Below are 15,645 nucleotides of genomic sequence, written 5' to 3'. Positions count from 1 at the left end.
GTGATATTTCAATTCTTATATTTCTTCCCTTTATCAGATGGGAGATTTCTATAGGGAGAAGCTTTTCTTCACCAGCTATTTGGTTACACTGAAGTGCCATTTGTACTAGAGAGTGTTCAGCTCTTTAAAAAAATTAATGAAATAAATTTCATATTGTTATGGTTTTTAATTTTATTTTAGGCATCTGTACTTTTGTTAAAAGCCATCCTAAAATACAGCGTTGTTTTCCTTCAAGGAAAACCTGAAATTAAATTATTTCTGGCACCAACTCTTATGCCAATCAATCTTTTTAAAAAATGTAATGAGTAAAATGATTTGACATGTGTACTTTTGTGAGATTTGGTATTTAACCTCTAACTCTAATTTCTGCTGGTTTTTTTTATAGCCAAAATGGTATCAGAAGATTAGGATATACATATTCACTTAGTGATCCTATTCTCAATCAGACACAATATAGTGATGAGTACACTTGGAAATCACACTCTAAAGAAGATTTGATCAAAACTGAGACTTCAAGAGGAATCAAGAGCCACAAATCTCATCTCAATGAAGTAAGATAATATCTACGTATGTGTTGAATTTAATACTGTACTGTATCAACAACCCATAAGAATGAGAGTTTAAATATGTCACAGAGATCTTTCAGCTTCTACAGTCACAGGATACATGGTTCTTTTTAGACTATTTCCTGTCTACCTTCTCACATTTATTTCTAACCACATATGTTCTATCCTCTGGAGTTTTTTTTAAAAAAGGACTTTTTAAAAATTGAAGTGAAATTTACGTGATATAAAATTAACCTTTTAAAGTGAACAATTCACTGGCATTTAGTACATACATGTTGTTGGATAGCCATCACCTCTATTTTTGTTCCAAACCATTTTCAGCATCCTAGAAGGAGACCTCATACCCATTAAGCAATTACCCCCGATTCCACTCCCCACCGTCTGCTTTCTTCCTCTGTGGATTACCTTTTGTGGATATTTTATATGTGGAATCAATAATAGGTGACCTTTTGCGTCTGGCTTCTTTTCACTTTGCATAATGTTTTCAAGGTTCATCATCTAAGAAATTATCTGACCAGAAAGATGACAGGAAAAGCACTATTATGAAGACTACCCATGTAGCATCCATGTAGCAAATATCAGTACTTCCAGTTCTTTGTCACAGTTGAATAATATTCTCTCCCATGGATAAACTACAATTTGTCTGTCCGTGCATCCATTAATGCATCTTTGGATTGTTTCCACCTTTTGCCTATTGTGAATCATGCAGCTATGAACAGCCACATACAAGTACTTGTGCTTAGCCTTGTGTTTCATATGCTCTCAAACCTCCGTTTTCTAAATCGTTCTGTTGCCTCTACCTAGAATGCCCTTATCCTGTGCACTAAGGGAACTCCTATATTTCTTCAAGACTCACATCAAAGAAAGCCATCTCTAAGTCCCTTCTCCCCTGGATGGAAATAACTGATGCTCCCTGTGTGTTTTCTTGTCTTTCTATTCCCTTCTCCCATCACAAAAGGCAATGCTTGGTTGTAGTAAAGGGTTTCATTTACTTGACTGCCACATGGGATGAGACCACCTGGGATGGAGCCACCTTGATGCATTCAATAGATGATAAGGTGGTAGAATGAACAGGATTTGATGACTAGAAGGATGCAAAGGATAAGGAAGAGGAAAGTATAATGTTCAACTTCTGACTTGGACAGCTGGCGTATGCAGATTCTGTTTACTCAGTTGGAACATGGTGGAGGACCAGGCTGGGTGGAGAAGGGCATTGGGGGAACATGTAGTTTTAGTTGAAGACATGTTGGTTGAAGATATGTTCAACAGGCAGTTTAATAGACAGGTCTGGAGCTCTTGGGGGAGAGATGACATTTATAGACCCATACATATACACACACACACACACACACACACATATATATGTATGTATATATCTCTTGGAGATATATACATAAAACTCCTGTCTCTAAAAAATATATATATCTAAATTATATATTTAATATATAATTTATATCTAATATATAAATATGTCTCTAACATATGTATTATTATGTATAATTAGATATATTAGAGACAAGATCTTGCTTTGTGGCCCAGGGTGAAGTGCAGTGGCACAATCAATCAGAGTTCACTACAGCCTCGAACTCTTGAACTCAAGTGATCCTCCCACCTCAGCCTCCAGAGTAGCTTAAAGTACAGGTGCATGCCACCATGCTTGGCTAATTTTTTATTTTTTGTGGAGGTGGAATCTCACTCTGTTTCCCAGGCTGGTCTCAAACTCGTGAGTTCAAGCAATCCTTTCACCTTGGCCTTCCAAAGCCCTGGGATTACAGCCATGAGACACTATGCTTGGTCATCCTTTATATTTTAAAATTAATGTAAAAGAGTTGATTACAATATTATACTGTATGTATACAATATTATACTGTATTTATACATTCACAAACACTCAACCATATAATTTTCCCTTCCTGTAAGTACTATTGAAGGCTGTCAACCAATGAGAGCTAGTGTGGCAGACTGTCCCGTGTGTTCTCAGCCAATGAGTGTTCACATGCCAGACGGCAGCTCCTGTTAATCTAGGCATTGAATATCAACAACTGCTAACGTTACACAAGAAAAACAACCATGTATTATCTGCCTCCTATAGCCTTGTGAAACACCGTTTATTCAGGGATGTCTAATCTTTTGGCTTCCCTGGGCCACATTGGAAGAAGAAGAATTGCTTTGGGCCACACATGAAATACACTAACACTAATGATGGCTGACGAGCTTTAAAAAACGAAATCGCAAAAATATCTCATAATGTTTTAAATAAGTTTATGAATTTGTGTTGGGCCACATTCAAAGCCGTCCTGAGTGGGGCCGCAGGTTGGACAAGCTTGACTTCTAGTTTAGTGAATTTGAGTCTCTGGATCCACTTGCCAAATTGCAGGAAATACAAGGGACAGAGGAACTTGTTAAACAACAAATGCATATGCAATCAACAAAATCCAGACTGTGGGGACCTCTGCACATCAAATGGCTTCTTCAACAGATAAATTATAATTTTATGTATTGGTTTTTCCAGTTGATAAATTGTGAGGGAAAGGAGGGAATCAAGAGAGAACTTGAAAATTAAAAGAGATTTAAAAGGCAAGTTTGGGACAGTGAGTATACCTAACTATTTTGAAGAATTTTGGTGCAAAGGGAAACTGAGGAATAGCTTAGTAACTAGAAGGGGAAGTAGAGTGAAGAGAGTGCTTTCTTTTTAAGATAGGAGAAATAAACCAATACTGATGGCAATGACCCAGCAGAGAGGAGGAGATTCAAGTTGCAAGAGAGAAGTGAGGACTGTTGGAGCGATTTGCTGGAGTAGACTCAGTAGAGGGGGATCTAGTGCTGCAGGCGGGGCTGGGCCTTGCTGAGAGCACCTGCGTGGCTCCCCTCCTGTCACAGCATGTGTGAGTGCAGGTGCGGTGGCTGGGACATGGTTGGTGGGCTGTGGAGATTATTTTCTGGTGGCCTAAATTTTCTCAGGGAAATAGGAAGCAAGATCATGGGAAAGAGGGATGATGGCAACAGGGGGTGGAGATTTCAAGTTTTATCATCCTAAAATCTCTCTTTTTTATTTTATTATTATTATACTTTAAGTTTTAGGGTACATGTGCACAACGTGCAGGTTTGTTACATATGTATACATGTGCATTGTTGGTGTGCTGCACCCATTAACTCGTCATTTAGCATTAGGTATATCTCCTAATGCTATCCCTCCCCCCTCCCCCAACCCCACAACAGTCCCCGGTGTGTGATGTTCCCCTTCCTGTGTCCATGTGTTCTCATTGTTCAATTCCCACCTATGAGTGAGAACATGCGGTGTTTGGTTTTTTGTCCTTGCGATAGTTTGCTGAGAATGATGGTTTCCAGCTTCATCCATGTCCCTACAAAGGACATGAACTCATCGTTTTTTATGGCTGCATAGTATTCCATGGTGTATATGTGCCACATTTTCTTAATCCAGTCTATCATTGTTGGACATTTGGAAGTGAGAAGAGAGTGCTGGCCCTTCCTGTCCTTCAGGAAGTTGCTGAGGCCTCTGCACGTGAGGCAGGGTTTTCCTCAGGGGCTCCCAAGGGGAAAGCAGCCACTGCCTGTGCTCCTTGGGAATGGCCAGAACTAGAATTAACATGGGTTATTTCTTCCCTTAGTCTTATCTGTAGATTTCTGGTTGGAAGCACAACTCTTTGAAGTTTTCAATCTCATTTTCTCGTTTTCAAAGTGAAAAGTCAAAGAAATGTACACAGCCTGCGTTTCGGCTGGGTCAACCAATGGCTCCTGTTGACGGGCTCCCTGCATCCATGCACCTGCAGTGGCAGCTGGTTGTAAAGGATTCTGAAGAATATGTGCACACAGACACTCAGATTATTGATCCTATTAGGTGAACCCATATGGATTTTCTTGAAAATCGTGTTTGCTTTGATAGGACATTTTCCTGTGGACACTACCTCACTGTCAACAAACGGGGACATTAAACAACTGCCTCCCTTGGAAAATCCCTGCTTCAATGAAAGAAGTTAACAAGGCGCTATCAAATCAGTTTATTTCCCTTACTAAGAGAGACTTTGTGGACAGATCAAAAGGTAAACACATTTGTTTTTCTTTTTTTCCCGGGTCATGTGGTAGGCACTGGAGTTGCAGTGGTCGGCAACATGAGTGTGTTCTTCTCCTTCAAGGAACTCAAAGTCTAGGCATGGAAACAGGCAACTTTGCAAATAAAAACCATCAAGTGTAAAAAGGTGCACCTTGTGGGAAATGCAGGTTGCTGTGGGCATACAAGAAGACATCCAGCCTAGTGTGGGATGGGGGGTCAGGAAAGGCTTCCCTGGCTGGCCCAAAGGATAAAGAGGAATTAGCCAGGCAAAGAGGTAGGGGAGAGTTTTGTTACAGGATTGAAGACCTGGAGGAATATTTCAGGAACTAAAAGAACTTCAGCAAGAGTAGCGCATCAAGGGCAAAGGGAGAGTTGAGGGAGGAGATCAACATGGGCAGAGAGCACCCAGTCTGGAAGGGCCTTACAGGGCATACTAAAGAGTTTGGAGTTCATCCCAAAAGCAATTAAGAGGTTTTTATTAAGGTAGTGACACAATTCAGATGTCAGCTTTTAGAAGCCTCACACTGGCTGCAGAGTGAAGAATGGAGATGGCCTTTCAGGAGGAAGGTGGACAGGAGGAGGCTGTTAGAGGAGTGCAGAGAGGAGTGAGGTGGCTTGACACAGGGCTGTGGCAGTGCGGGTGGAGGCAGGATCTGCAAAGTGGTGGCATGGGCACTTCAGTCAGCCATAAGCCCCTTCCAGGGTAGGGGCTGTGGCTCTTGGCTCACGTTGTCTCACCAGCACCCACCCCAGTGCCTGGCTTATCACAGGTGATGAAAATAGATATTGGTTGAACAAATAAATGAATGATAGGGATGAGTGACTGACAGATGTCAGAGATAAGGGATTAATAGGAGTCTGCCTTGAAGTTCCATGTGAATGGGATACTGGTGTCTTCTGTAGATAAATAGGAAACCATGAGAGGATGAAGTGAGGGCCATTTTATTCTCTCCCTTGTTAGAGACGAAAAGTCCAGCATGCTATTCATCCTGCTTCCTGGAAGAGCACACGTGTCCTGGGATAGGAACTCTGCTATGCAGATTCTCTCATGCTTCACCTGGCTCTGCCCTTAGGGCTCTGTGGCTGGGAGCACCTTTGACTGGTTTTTTGTAGGGTAAGTAGAGATGACATCATAGCTCCCATGTCTCAGGGGGTCAAAAATGAGTTCCATCTATGCTGACACTTTTTCCAGAAATGACATATTTGGTGATTCAATGCAATTTTGTTCTTGTTTATCAGCAGGAAATTTACTTTATTGAGAATTCATGAAAATTGATTATATTTTTAAAATCACAGACAGAAACCTTTTCCTAAGTTACTGAGAAAGCTACACATGCTGCTGCATGGCCCATGACACAATGGCAGTTGGAGTATTGATGTTCTCCTACTTTTTGGTGACAAAATAATGACACCCAGTGACTGCTGAGGAAGGCTGGCTGCCCTGTGGGCTCTGAACACAAGCCGGGGAGTGCTGAGGGCCCCTGTTCACCTGAAGACAGGAGAATGACACACCTCTCAAGGCCTAGGTGTCTCCACCTTCATCCTACATCCCCTTTCCTGCCCCAACAGAACCATCAATCCCTGTGAGCTGTGGTTCTGTCTCCCTGTCCCCTGAACAAGAACTTTATCTTTCCAGTTCTCTGGCCTTTTCCCCAACATCATCCCTCCATCTCTAAAGTATTAATCCCACCCCACCAGCATGCACATTGACTGTAGTATATCCCGTCTAGCATGTTCCAGATGAAAACAAAAACAGAGCTTTCCCTCAGCCCCATCTTTTCTTTTAGCTACTGCTCATTTCTCTGCTTCCCTTCATAAACAGCCAACGTTTACTAAGCCCTTAGCTTTTCATAAATCAACACAGTTAATTTTCACAACCTGTGAAGTTATTACCTCCAATCAAAGAGGGGGATCTAAAACTCAGTGTGGTTAAGCAACATGCCCAGGGTTGCCCAGCTCGGGACTGGTGGAGTCTAGGATTTGAACCCAGGCAGTCTGGCTTCTCTTATTAGAACTACCTCCTTCCCAGCTAAAATTCCTTCAAGAGTCAGTTTACACATGGTGTTCTGAATTCCTAACTTCTTGTTTACAGTTTTTAAAAATTAAAATTTACTTTTATTAAACAAATGTATGCATATACTTAAATGATTAGTTACAGGCATATAAAGAAACAACAGTAGTTCCTTGACCTACCCTGCCCCATCCCTACTCCTATTCCTCATTGGCAGACAATTTCAATCTGGTTAACTATTTCTTCTTATGTGATTTTTAAATAATATGCTTCTACTGCTCTTCTTCATTCATGAATTTTAGACATTATTGACTTCCGTTTTGGAAGCTGAGGATTTGGCTGTCCTATAACTCTGTCTCACTGGCCCTCCATCCATCATGTCAATATAATTATATTACAGATTTCTTGTTAAATTCGATTGCTAGTGTATATATTATGATATGACATACTGTGATTACATGAGTACGTAAATGTTTGCTGCTGAGCCAAGTTGTATTTCATTATTTCCTTTACTTGTTGTTTTCTCTTATTTTTACCAGAATTAATTGCTTTTCTCTATGTGTTTACTTTTCTACATGCCTGTCACTATTTTTTTCCTACTTTGTTGTACACTTACCAAAATTTTTTCCAAACACAATGACAGAACAGAACAGAACAGAGAAAAGAGAGGAGAGAAAAATATTAAAGGAGTAATGCAGGAAAAAATTCTCAGAGTTTCTAGATTGAAAGGGCCCCTGAATGCCTGACATAATGAATGACAAAAGACTGTCACTAATGCATGTAAGTGTGGAATTTCAGAATGTCAGGAATAAAGAGATCTTAAGGGTTTCCAGGGGATGACATAAGAAAGGATCAGAAATTAAAATGGCATCTGTCTTCTACATAGAAATCCTGGATGCTAGAAGACATTTGGAAAAATGTGTTGAAGGGAAGTGATTTCCAATCTAAAATTCTATATCCAGCCAAACTATCAAGCAAGTGTAATGAAGAAAAAAAGACATTTCCAGATTGATAAGAATATACTTTCGAAAGTTCCTCCAACACACCCTTTCTTAGGAAGCTACTGGATAGTTGGATCAAGCCTTGAATTATCTTACCTTTTCTCTCCTAGCTTCTTTCTCTTTGTATTTTTGTTCTGTTTATTTGAAAACTTCTATACCTTTTCTGTTTTGTCTGTTTGTTTGTTTTTCATGGAGACAGAGTCTCCACCAGGCTGGAGTGCAGTTGTGTGATCTTGGCTCCCTGCAGCCTCTGCCTCCCAGATTCAGGCAATTCTCATGCCTTAGCCTCCTGAGTAGCTGAGACTGCAGGCACACACCACCACGTCTGGCTAATTTGTTTGTATTTTTAGTAGAGTCCGGATTTCACCATGTTGCCCAGGCTGGTCTTGAACTCCTGTGGTCAGGCAATCCAACCACCTCGGCCTCCCAAAGTGCTAGGATTACAGATATGAGCCACCATGCCCGGCTGAAAACTTCTTTACTTTTTAATCTAGCTCTTCTATTAAATTTTATTACAGGTCTCATATTTTTAATTTCTAAGCTCTCTTTCTTCCTCCCTCCAATTATTTTTTAAAAACAGCATTCTGTTCTTATTTTATAGATGCAGTAATTCTCATGAATTTTAAGATATTCATGATATAATTAACTTTCAGCATTTTCATCTGTTTCTTGCATCGTTTCTATTTTTCTCTGAGTGTCTTAATGGTCTAATGAAAATTTGATTGTCCATATTTGCAAGGGAGCAGAGGCAGATTTATTATAAAGCTAATAAAACTCAAGTTTCACTTTTGTGGACTCTTCTTTTTCTTAAAGTGGGTGCACACAAAATATTAAACTCCAGGGCTCAAAAACCTACAAAGGAGGTACTCAAATATAATTAAAAACTATGTACAAAGAAGGGACTTGTTAGCTGGTATTTGACTTAGGTGATTAGAGGATGAGCTATCTTTTTTGGGGGAAATCCCTAAATGCCATTATTTGTGGATAAGTCTCTCCAGAGAGGTAATGCTGACTGCTGGCATTCTGAGAGCAGGATTGGCGAAGCAAGGGGTTGGGATCTTCCTGGCTGGTGTGCAGTCTTTCACTGACCCCTCTTTTTTTCAATCAAGCATCTCACTCCACTCACCTTTTACTGTGCCTGGTGTCCCTCAGTCCAGAGCTTCTTTGGTTCAGTTTTGCAGAGAATAAACTTCTAAATAGGAAGGAATAGTCATATGACTATGCGGGGTTATGAAGGTGATCCAGAAAGCCACTTGGTATTCAAGCTTTCAGCCAAGCCTCCGTGTTCAGCCCTGAGCCTCGCTCCCTGCCTTCCACTATACCTGTTATCTTTGAGCCTGCAAGTGTTCTGTAGTGTGAGTTACCTAGTTCACTTCTTTGTTATTCCCCTCTGCAGTCATCTAGGCTTCAGCTTCCTCTACTTTGCTCAATCAGTTGCTACATCTACATTTGCTTTCCATTTTCTAAAAAATGTGTTAATATTTTTAATCTACGATCATTTTGATGGAGTTTGGGGACAGAGGAGTCCTAACTGCAGGGATACAATCCACTGGGTTTAATGGGAAGCTTACCCTTTGACTTTTCAACCCCTTCCAACCTGGTGTCTGCCCCCACCATTCACTGAACTGCTCCTTTCAAGGTCTGCAATGACCTTCAATGGAGATTTTTTCATTTGCATCTTACCCAACTTTTGAGCATCGTTTAACTGTGGATTCTGCTCTCTCTCTCAGACCACTGTTCTTGTATTTCTGAGCTGCCACACATTCCCAGTTTCCCCCTACTTTTTTGACTCCTTCTCTCTGGTCATTTTCCTGTTTGGCCTCTAACTATTAGAGTTTCTGATTCCTTTAAAGAACAACTATCCTGAGAACCTCCACATTTGTATCTCTTCCCAAACCTCTCCTCAGACCCTCAGTTTCCTATATTGGGTGCTGGGTAAAAGCCTCATGAGCATTCCAACTCATCTCCTTCCTCCGGCAGCTGATCTTTCTGCATTATCCATAGGTTCCCTCCAATTCTTTCACCACCTGGCAGATAGAGGAGCTTTCCCAGTGAGCTTTTCCAGTTTTGTGTCCTCTAACCCACTGTCCATAAGACAGCCATTGTGAGTCTCCAGATGTGCAAACTGATGTCACTTTATGGATTAAAACCCTTCAGTGAATTTTCCTTGTCCTCAGGATAAAAGCTAAATGCCTTACATGAGTTCTGTACAATCTAGTCCCGGCCGCCATGCCGCCTCGTCCCTTGTCAGCCCCCACCCTCATGACCTTGCCGACCATCCCGACTCACAGCCTCCACATACCTCCATGTCTCGTGGCCTTGTGCTGGTGGCACACATTGCTTCCTCCCTGTGGAGCAGGTCTCCCTTCCTTCTCAGCCTCTGTCTACCCATAATTTAAGTCTAGTTGTAGGCCTCGCCTCTCTTCTGGAAGCCTTCTTCGATCCTCCACCTTTGTGTTGTTGGCCCTCCATGTGTTTTAACAGCCCTGGTTCTTACTTCTTTTGTAGGACTTATGATATTGTAATAATCTAAGCTTCTGAAGCACAAGGGCCGTGTTTTAGCTTTTTATCCTCATTATGGAGTTAAGGTAAATGACTGAGGAGCACTGAAAGGTGCTGCTTTTCACAGTCAGGCTTAGAGAACGTGGCTTTGATGAATCAGTACATACAGCTGATAGACAGCGGAGCTAGTTCCCACTTGGCTATAGGTTATGTGTCAATGGTCCTAATGGTTTTTTTGTTTTTTGTTTTTTGTTTATGAGACGGAGTCTCACTCTGTCGCCCAGGCTGGAGTGCAGTGGCCTGATCTTGGCTCACTGCAAGTTCTGCCTCCCGGGTTCATGCTATTCTCCTGCCTGAGCCTCCCGAGTAGCTGGGACTACAGGCACCTGCCACCATGCCCGGCTAATTTTTTTTTTTTTTTTTTTTTGTATTTTTAGTAGAGATGGGGTTTCTCAGTGTTAGCCAGGATGGTCTCGATCATCTCCTGACCTCATGATCCATCTGCCTCGGCCTCCCAAAGTGCTGGGATTACAGGCATGAGCCATAGTGCCCGGCTGGTCCTAATAGTTTTGAACGGTCCTTACTAAAGACTTACTTTTGTTTGGGCTTTTCTGCAGATGCCATACCTAATCTTAAATGGGCCAGTTTCTTTCTTTGGGCTCAACCATTCCAGTTTTACTCCAGTAGAAAAGAAACCCAGGGGAGCTGAGCTCCTGAGGAACAGGACCCCTGGGGGGAGGCATCATTGGGTCAGATTAGCTCTAACTCATAGTTATTATTTCTGTCCATACTTCAGCACAACTATGGGGGTTTTAGGTGTTGCTTAGGTCCCTTTTTATCAGGAACCTGTCTTCCAAATAACGCATGAAGCTCATTAACACAACATTTTATAAAGAAACAAAAGCCTCAGTTTAAAAGAACTAAGCCCATGCTATGGAATGAACAATATATAGTTTACTAAGGGTTACCTTAAGCATAGCTTGATCACATAGGCAGTCACTAGAGTGTACTTCAGATATTAATTGCTAATCTATAGCAATTATGTTTCCAGGTTTTTTGGTGTGTGCATTCACTCATTAACTTAGTAAATACTTAATGAGTTCTATTACTGTGATAAGTACTGAGGATCAATGAAGAGTGAGACTCTTTGTCTTCTGCAAAACTCTTCCCAGGTGATTCTGATGTCTTATTTCCATGTGAGATCTCTAGTTCCAAGTGTTATGGTTGTAAGGCTCACCACATTCCCCGTTCATTCTATAGATATTTAAGTCTAGGTCCTGACTTTTGCCTTTTGTGGGTCTTCATCTCCAATGATTCCACCTCTATGCCGGTCCATCATTGTTCATGTGGAACGGATGTTCCAGACCCTTCACAGCCTGGCCCCAGCTTGCCTCTCCTATTTCACCCTCAGCTCCTCCTCCCTGCCCTGCATGTCCCACCCTTCTGTGAGCCAGGCCAAGTTTCACAAACACACTATGCACTCTTTGCTTCTGTATTGACCGTTGTCAAAGCTCCTTACTGTGACTGCCTTTTAGTCCTTGTCATCCTCCTCTTCCTCCAACACAGCCCCTCATACTCTCTCTGGGCTCCTGTAGCACCCTATTTAAGCTCTGAGTCAGTAATTCTTAAGCACATGGGTGGTTTGTTTTCACAATCTAAGTGCCTAGGGCTCACTTCTGGAGGTTCTCAATGTCTGGAATGAGGGTCAGCAGATGTATTCTGAGAGACCCTTCCCAGGTGATTCTGATGTCATATTTCCACGTGAGATCCACAGTTCCAAATGTTAGGGTTGCAAGACTTACCGCATTCCCTACCTGTTTGTTCTGTAGATATCTTTGTATTCACACTAATTGTCTTAAGATAGAACGATGACTTAATTATGTATAACCTTGGCAAATAGCACAGAACTGATATAGGAACTGGAAACATTTATTCTCGAGTGGTAGCTCTAGGGAAGAGATATAGATAAAAGCATCAAGTATTTCAGTGGAAATTTGTTTTTGCTTATAAAGTTCCTAGTGAAAAAGCCAAGTGTCTTAGTCTGTTTTGTACAGCTTTGACAAATATGTGAGACTGGGTAATCTATAATGAAATAAATTTATTTGTTTCATGATTCTGGAGGCTGAGAAGCCGAGAGCATAGTGCTGGCACCTCGCAAGAGCCTCCTTGCGGCATCACCCCATGGTGGAAAATGGAAGGACAAGAGCGTGAAAGTGAGAGAGAGAGAAAGGAAGCCAAACTCACCCTTTTGTCAGGAACCCACTCTTGCAGTAATTAGCACAGTCCCACGATAACAGCATTAATCCACTCATGAGGGCAGAGTGCCCATGACCCAAACACCTCCCATTAGGCCCCACCTCCCAACACTATTGCATTAGGGATTAAGATTGCTTTTGCGGGGACACATTCAAATCATAGCACTAAGTTATAGTTGGAAGTTATAGGAACAGTACCATAGGGTTTTCCAAAATATCTTAAGGGGTGCCCTGATTTTGAGCCCCACAAGTTCCTCCCCTCTATAACCTGTCTTCTGTATGGGCAGTTTATGAGGTCATTACGAGGACTATTGAATACCCATGCCCTCTCCTCCTGAGTTATCTAAAGTAAGAGGCAACATGTACTGGAATCCTCTCCTCCTCTGCTGGTCTAGACAGAAATCATTGTTTAAAAATCAATATAAAAATGCTGTCAAGTACCAGTAGGTGCAATTATGTATCCTTTGATATAAGATGTATACCAGTAGGTACCATTATAAATCGTTTGATATGCAATATATGTTAGGATTTATTTTGAAAAGATCTATTGGAAAACTAATTTGGAGGATAATTGAGTTCAGTGTCAATAGTAATTTGCACTGTTTGGACATTGCTCATGAAAGTCATGTTTTTGACATCTTTGTCTTTCTGAATAAAGATGGTGTTACATGATATGTCTCTGAACTAAGGCTTTGTAGCAAGAATCAGGAATGAACTCATTCTAAGTGAGATGGATTGTGACTCTTGCCTCTGTAATCGGATAATGTTTGTAACACTGGCTTCAGTGCTTCATAGATATTGAATGAATATGTTTTAGCAGAGATATTTAAAAGAAATAACAGTGGTGCTATCCACTAATGCCAGTGATGCCTAACCCTCCATCAGTAAGGGATGAGCTTCGAGTGTTTTTTTTTTTCCAGGTAATGGAGATGATATACACCACCCCATCTAAGCCTGCCAGATTAAGCAAATAAAACTATGGGATGCCCAGTTAAATTTGAATAATGATATGCAGTACATAGCAAGTATTTACACTAAAAAAGTCATTATTTATCTGAAATTCAAATTTAACTGGGCATCCCATGTTTTATATGGCAAACCTGGCCCTATCCAAAATCTCTCTGACACCCACCTCTGCCCCAGGGACAAGACAGACCCAGTGGAGTGATGAGTGTCTTCTGTGCCCACTGAGCAGACTCATGACATAAAAATATATTCACTAGAGACCACTTCTGATCATTTGAGCATATACTTCCTGTGACTGATAAAGCAGAAAATTATTTCTCCATCGAAGTGTTCGTACAGGGCACATTGACCGGACCTCTAAATACAACAAGAGTGGGTTTAGCTACTTTGTTCACAAGGAGTAAGTATTGCCTTCCATTTCCATTCCACCCCAGCTCAGAAGATTAAGAAAAGTTCTCACTTGTCTCTGGAAAGGAAAAAGTTACTTCCCCAACCTCCAGACACAGAATTCCGAAGGAATTACCAAATTCCAGCTAAAATTCCTGAGCTTCAAGATTTCAGTTTCAAATATGGATGCTACTCAAGCTTGCCCATTGCTTCTCAGGGTCTAGGTGAGTACAGCTGCAGTTTCTTTTTCTTTTTCTTTTCTTTTCTTTTTTTTTTTTTTGAGACGGAGTTTTGCTCTTGTCACCCAGGCTGGAGTGCAGTGGCACAATCTCGGCTCACTGCAATCTCCGCCTCCCAGGTTCAAGCGATTCATCTGCCTCAGCCTCCCGAGTAGCTAGGATTACAGGCGCACATCTAATTTTTTTATATTTTTAGTAAAGATGGGGTTTCACCATGTTGGCCAGGCTGGTCTCAAACTCCTGATGTCAGATGATCCACCCGCCTCGGCCTCCCAAAGTGCTGGGGTTACAGGCTGGAGTTACAGGGATGAGCCCAGCCTAGCTGCGGTTTCTAAAACAACCTCATAGATCCTAACCCCTAGCTCCAAAACTTCTCAACACAGAGGGCGTTGGCAGCCCGTTTTGGTAATAGTCGTGGAGAAAGCCAGAGATCCTGGCATGAAATCAGAACCTTGTTGCTGTGGCTCCCAACCTGGAACCCAGGGAGCCAGTACATTTCAGAAGATGACTGACTGCTTAGGCCAAGAAATGAGTGTCATCCCTGCTGGGGAGGGGCAGTGGTTGGGATTAGGGGATACTTCCTCCTTCTAAAAAATGAGAGGGAAGGATGCAGTTGCTGTCAAGTGACAGAAAGCAATGAGGCGGGAATCCAATTTAGTCTCAATTTTCTACTGGAAGTGTATCCACATGTGCATCCCTTGAAAGTTTTTAAAAATTCCATGACCAAGCCACCTCCAAGCTACTAGTTAAGCAGAAAACTTGGTGTCAGTCTGAGACATGATTCATTCCTGGCATGGGGTTGGGGTCAAGCAGCACTTGAGACAATAATCAAAGAATAGACGCTTAGCACCTTGGGGTTAGAAGGTGGCCTAGAAATTACCTCGTCCAGAGCCTCATGTGTGTGAATCTTCCTGACTCCATCCTTGCCAAGGGGTGACAGTGCCCCTGCGTATCCACTTCAGGGTAGCCCCATCCCCCTTAATTGTTCGATGCTCCGTGTAGAAGTTGTAGCAGCTGTAATATTCCTTGCTAAACTTCTAGCCACTGGTTCCACTTCTTCCCATGGATGTTATTTAGTATAAATCTATTACTCTCCAAAAAACCTTGTTACATGCCTTCTAAGTCTTCTCTTTTCCAGTTAAAGCATTTCCAGGCCCTACAAACACTCTTCTCGGGGTGCAGTGTCAAATCCTCTCACCAGTTTGGTTCCTCCATTTGGCCAATGACCCCTTAAAGGGGATCCCTGGAGCTGGAAGGTGTTCTTAAGGTTTAAAAGGATTGGGCAGGTCATGAAAATTTGGTTTTTACACCGTGATTTTATTTTTTTCATGATAGTTTCTGGAATATCAGAACTCACATGAAATGAGCAATATTCATAATCAAATATAAGTGATTTGGGTGTTTCCTGTACCTCAGACCCCCATTAGTCCAAATGGACAATGAGTGATGACTGTAAACACCATCATTCTTCTAAAATGCTCATCCAAAGATGCCTAGGTCCCTGGAGGGAGGTCCCTTACTGTGCCATCCCAAATGTGCACAGGAGATGTCCTGAAAGAAGAAGAAGCTTCTATGAGGAACTTTGTTTATTAAGCAGGCAGTGAATGTCACCATCATAGTGGCCAAGGGCAAACTTCCTCTTTACC

The 15,645-nt window shown here is 41.8% G+C and overlaps 1 protein-coding gene across 4 annotated transcripts in view; it reads left to right on the top strand.

Moving 5' to 3' along the window:
• TEX26 (testis expressed 26) overlaps positions 1-15,645 on the top strand; it is a 42,983-nt gene that overhangs the window by 19,919 nt on the left and 7,419 nt on the right. For 2 of the 4 annotated variants that reach the window (XM_030818408.1, XM_003270244.3), the window contains 3 exons: positions 386-551; positions 4,471-4,627; positions 13,808-13,984. In XM_030818408.1, the coding sequence (XP_030674268.1) occupies positions 4,552-4,627; positions 13,808-13,984 (253 nt within the window). In that variant the 5' untranslated portion in view covers positions 386-551; positions 4,471-4,551. The remainder of the gene's footprint in view (positions 1-385; positions 552-4,470; positions 4,628-13,807; positions 13,985-15,645) is intronic. The other 2 variants (XM_030818409.1, XM_030818410.1) reach the window with 1 other exon arrangement.

This window comes from Nomascus leucogenys, chromosome 9 (genome assembly GCF_006542625.1).
Source record: "Nomascus leucogenys isolate Asia chromosome 9, Asia_NLE_v1, whole genome shotgun sequence".
In the NCBI taxonomy this organism is placed as follows: domain Eukaryota; kingdom Metazoa; phylum Chordata; class Mammalia; order Primates; family Hylobatidae; genus Nomascus; species Nomascus leucogenys.
The sequence above is the reverse complement of the archived record's forward strand: the minus strand, read 5'-3'. Positions and strand labels throughout refer to the sequence as shown.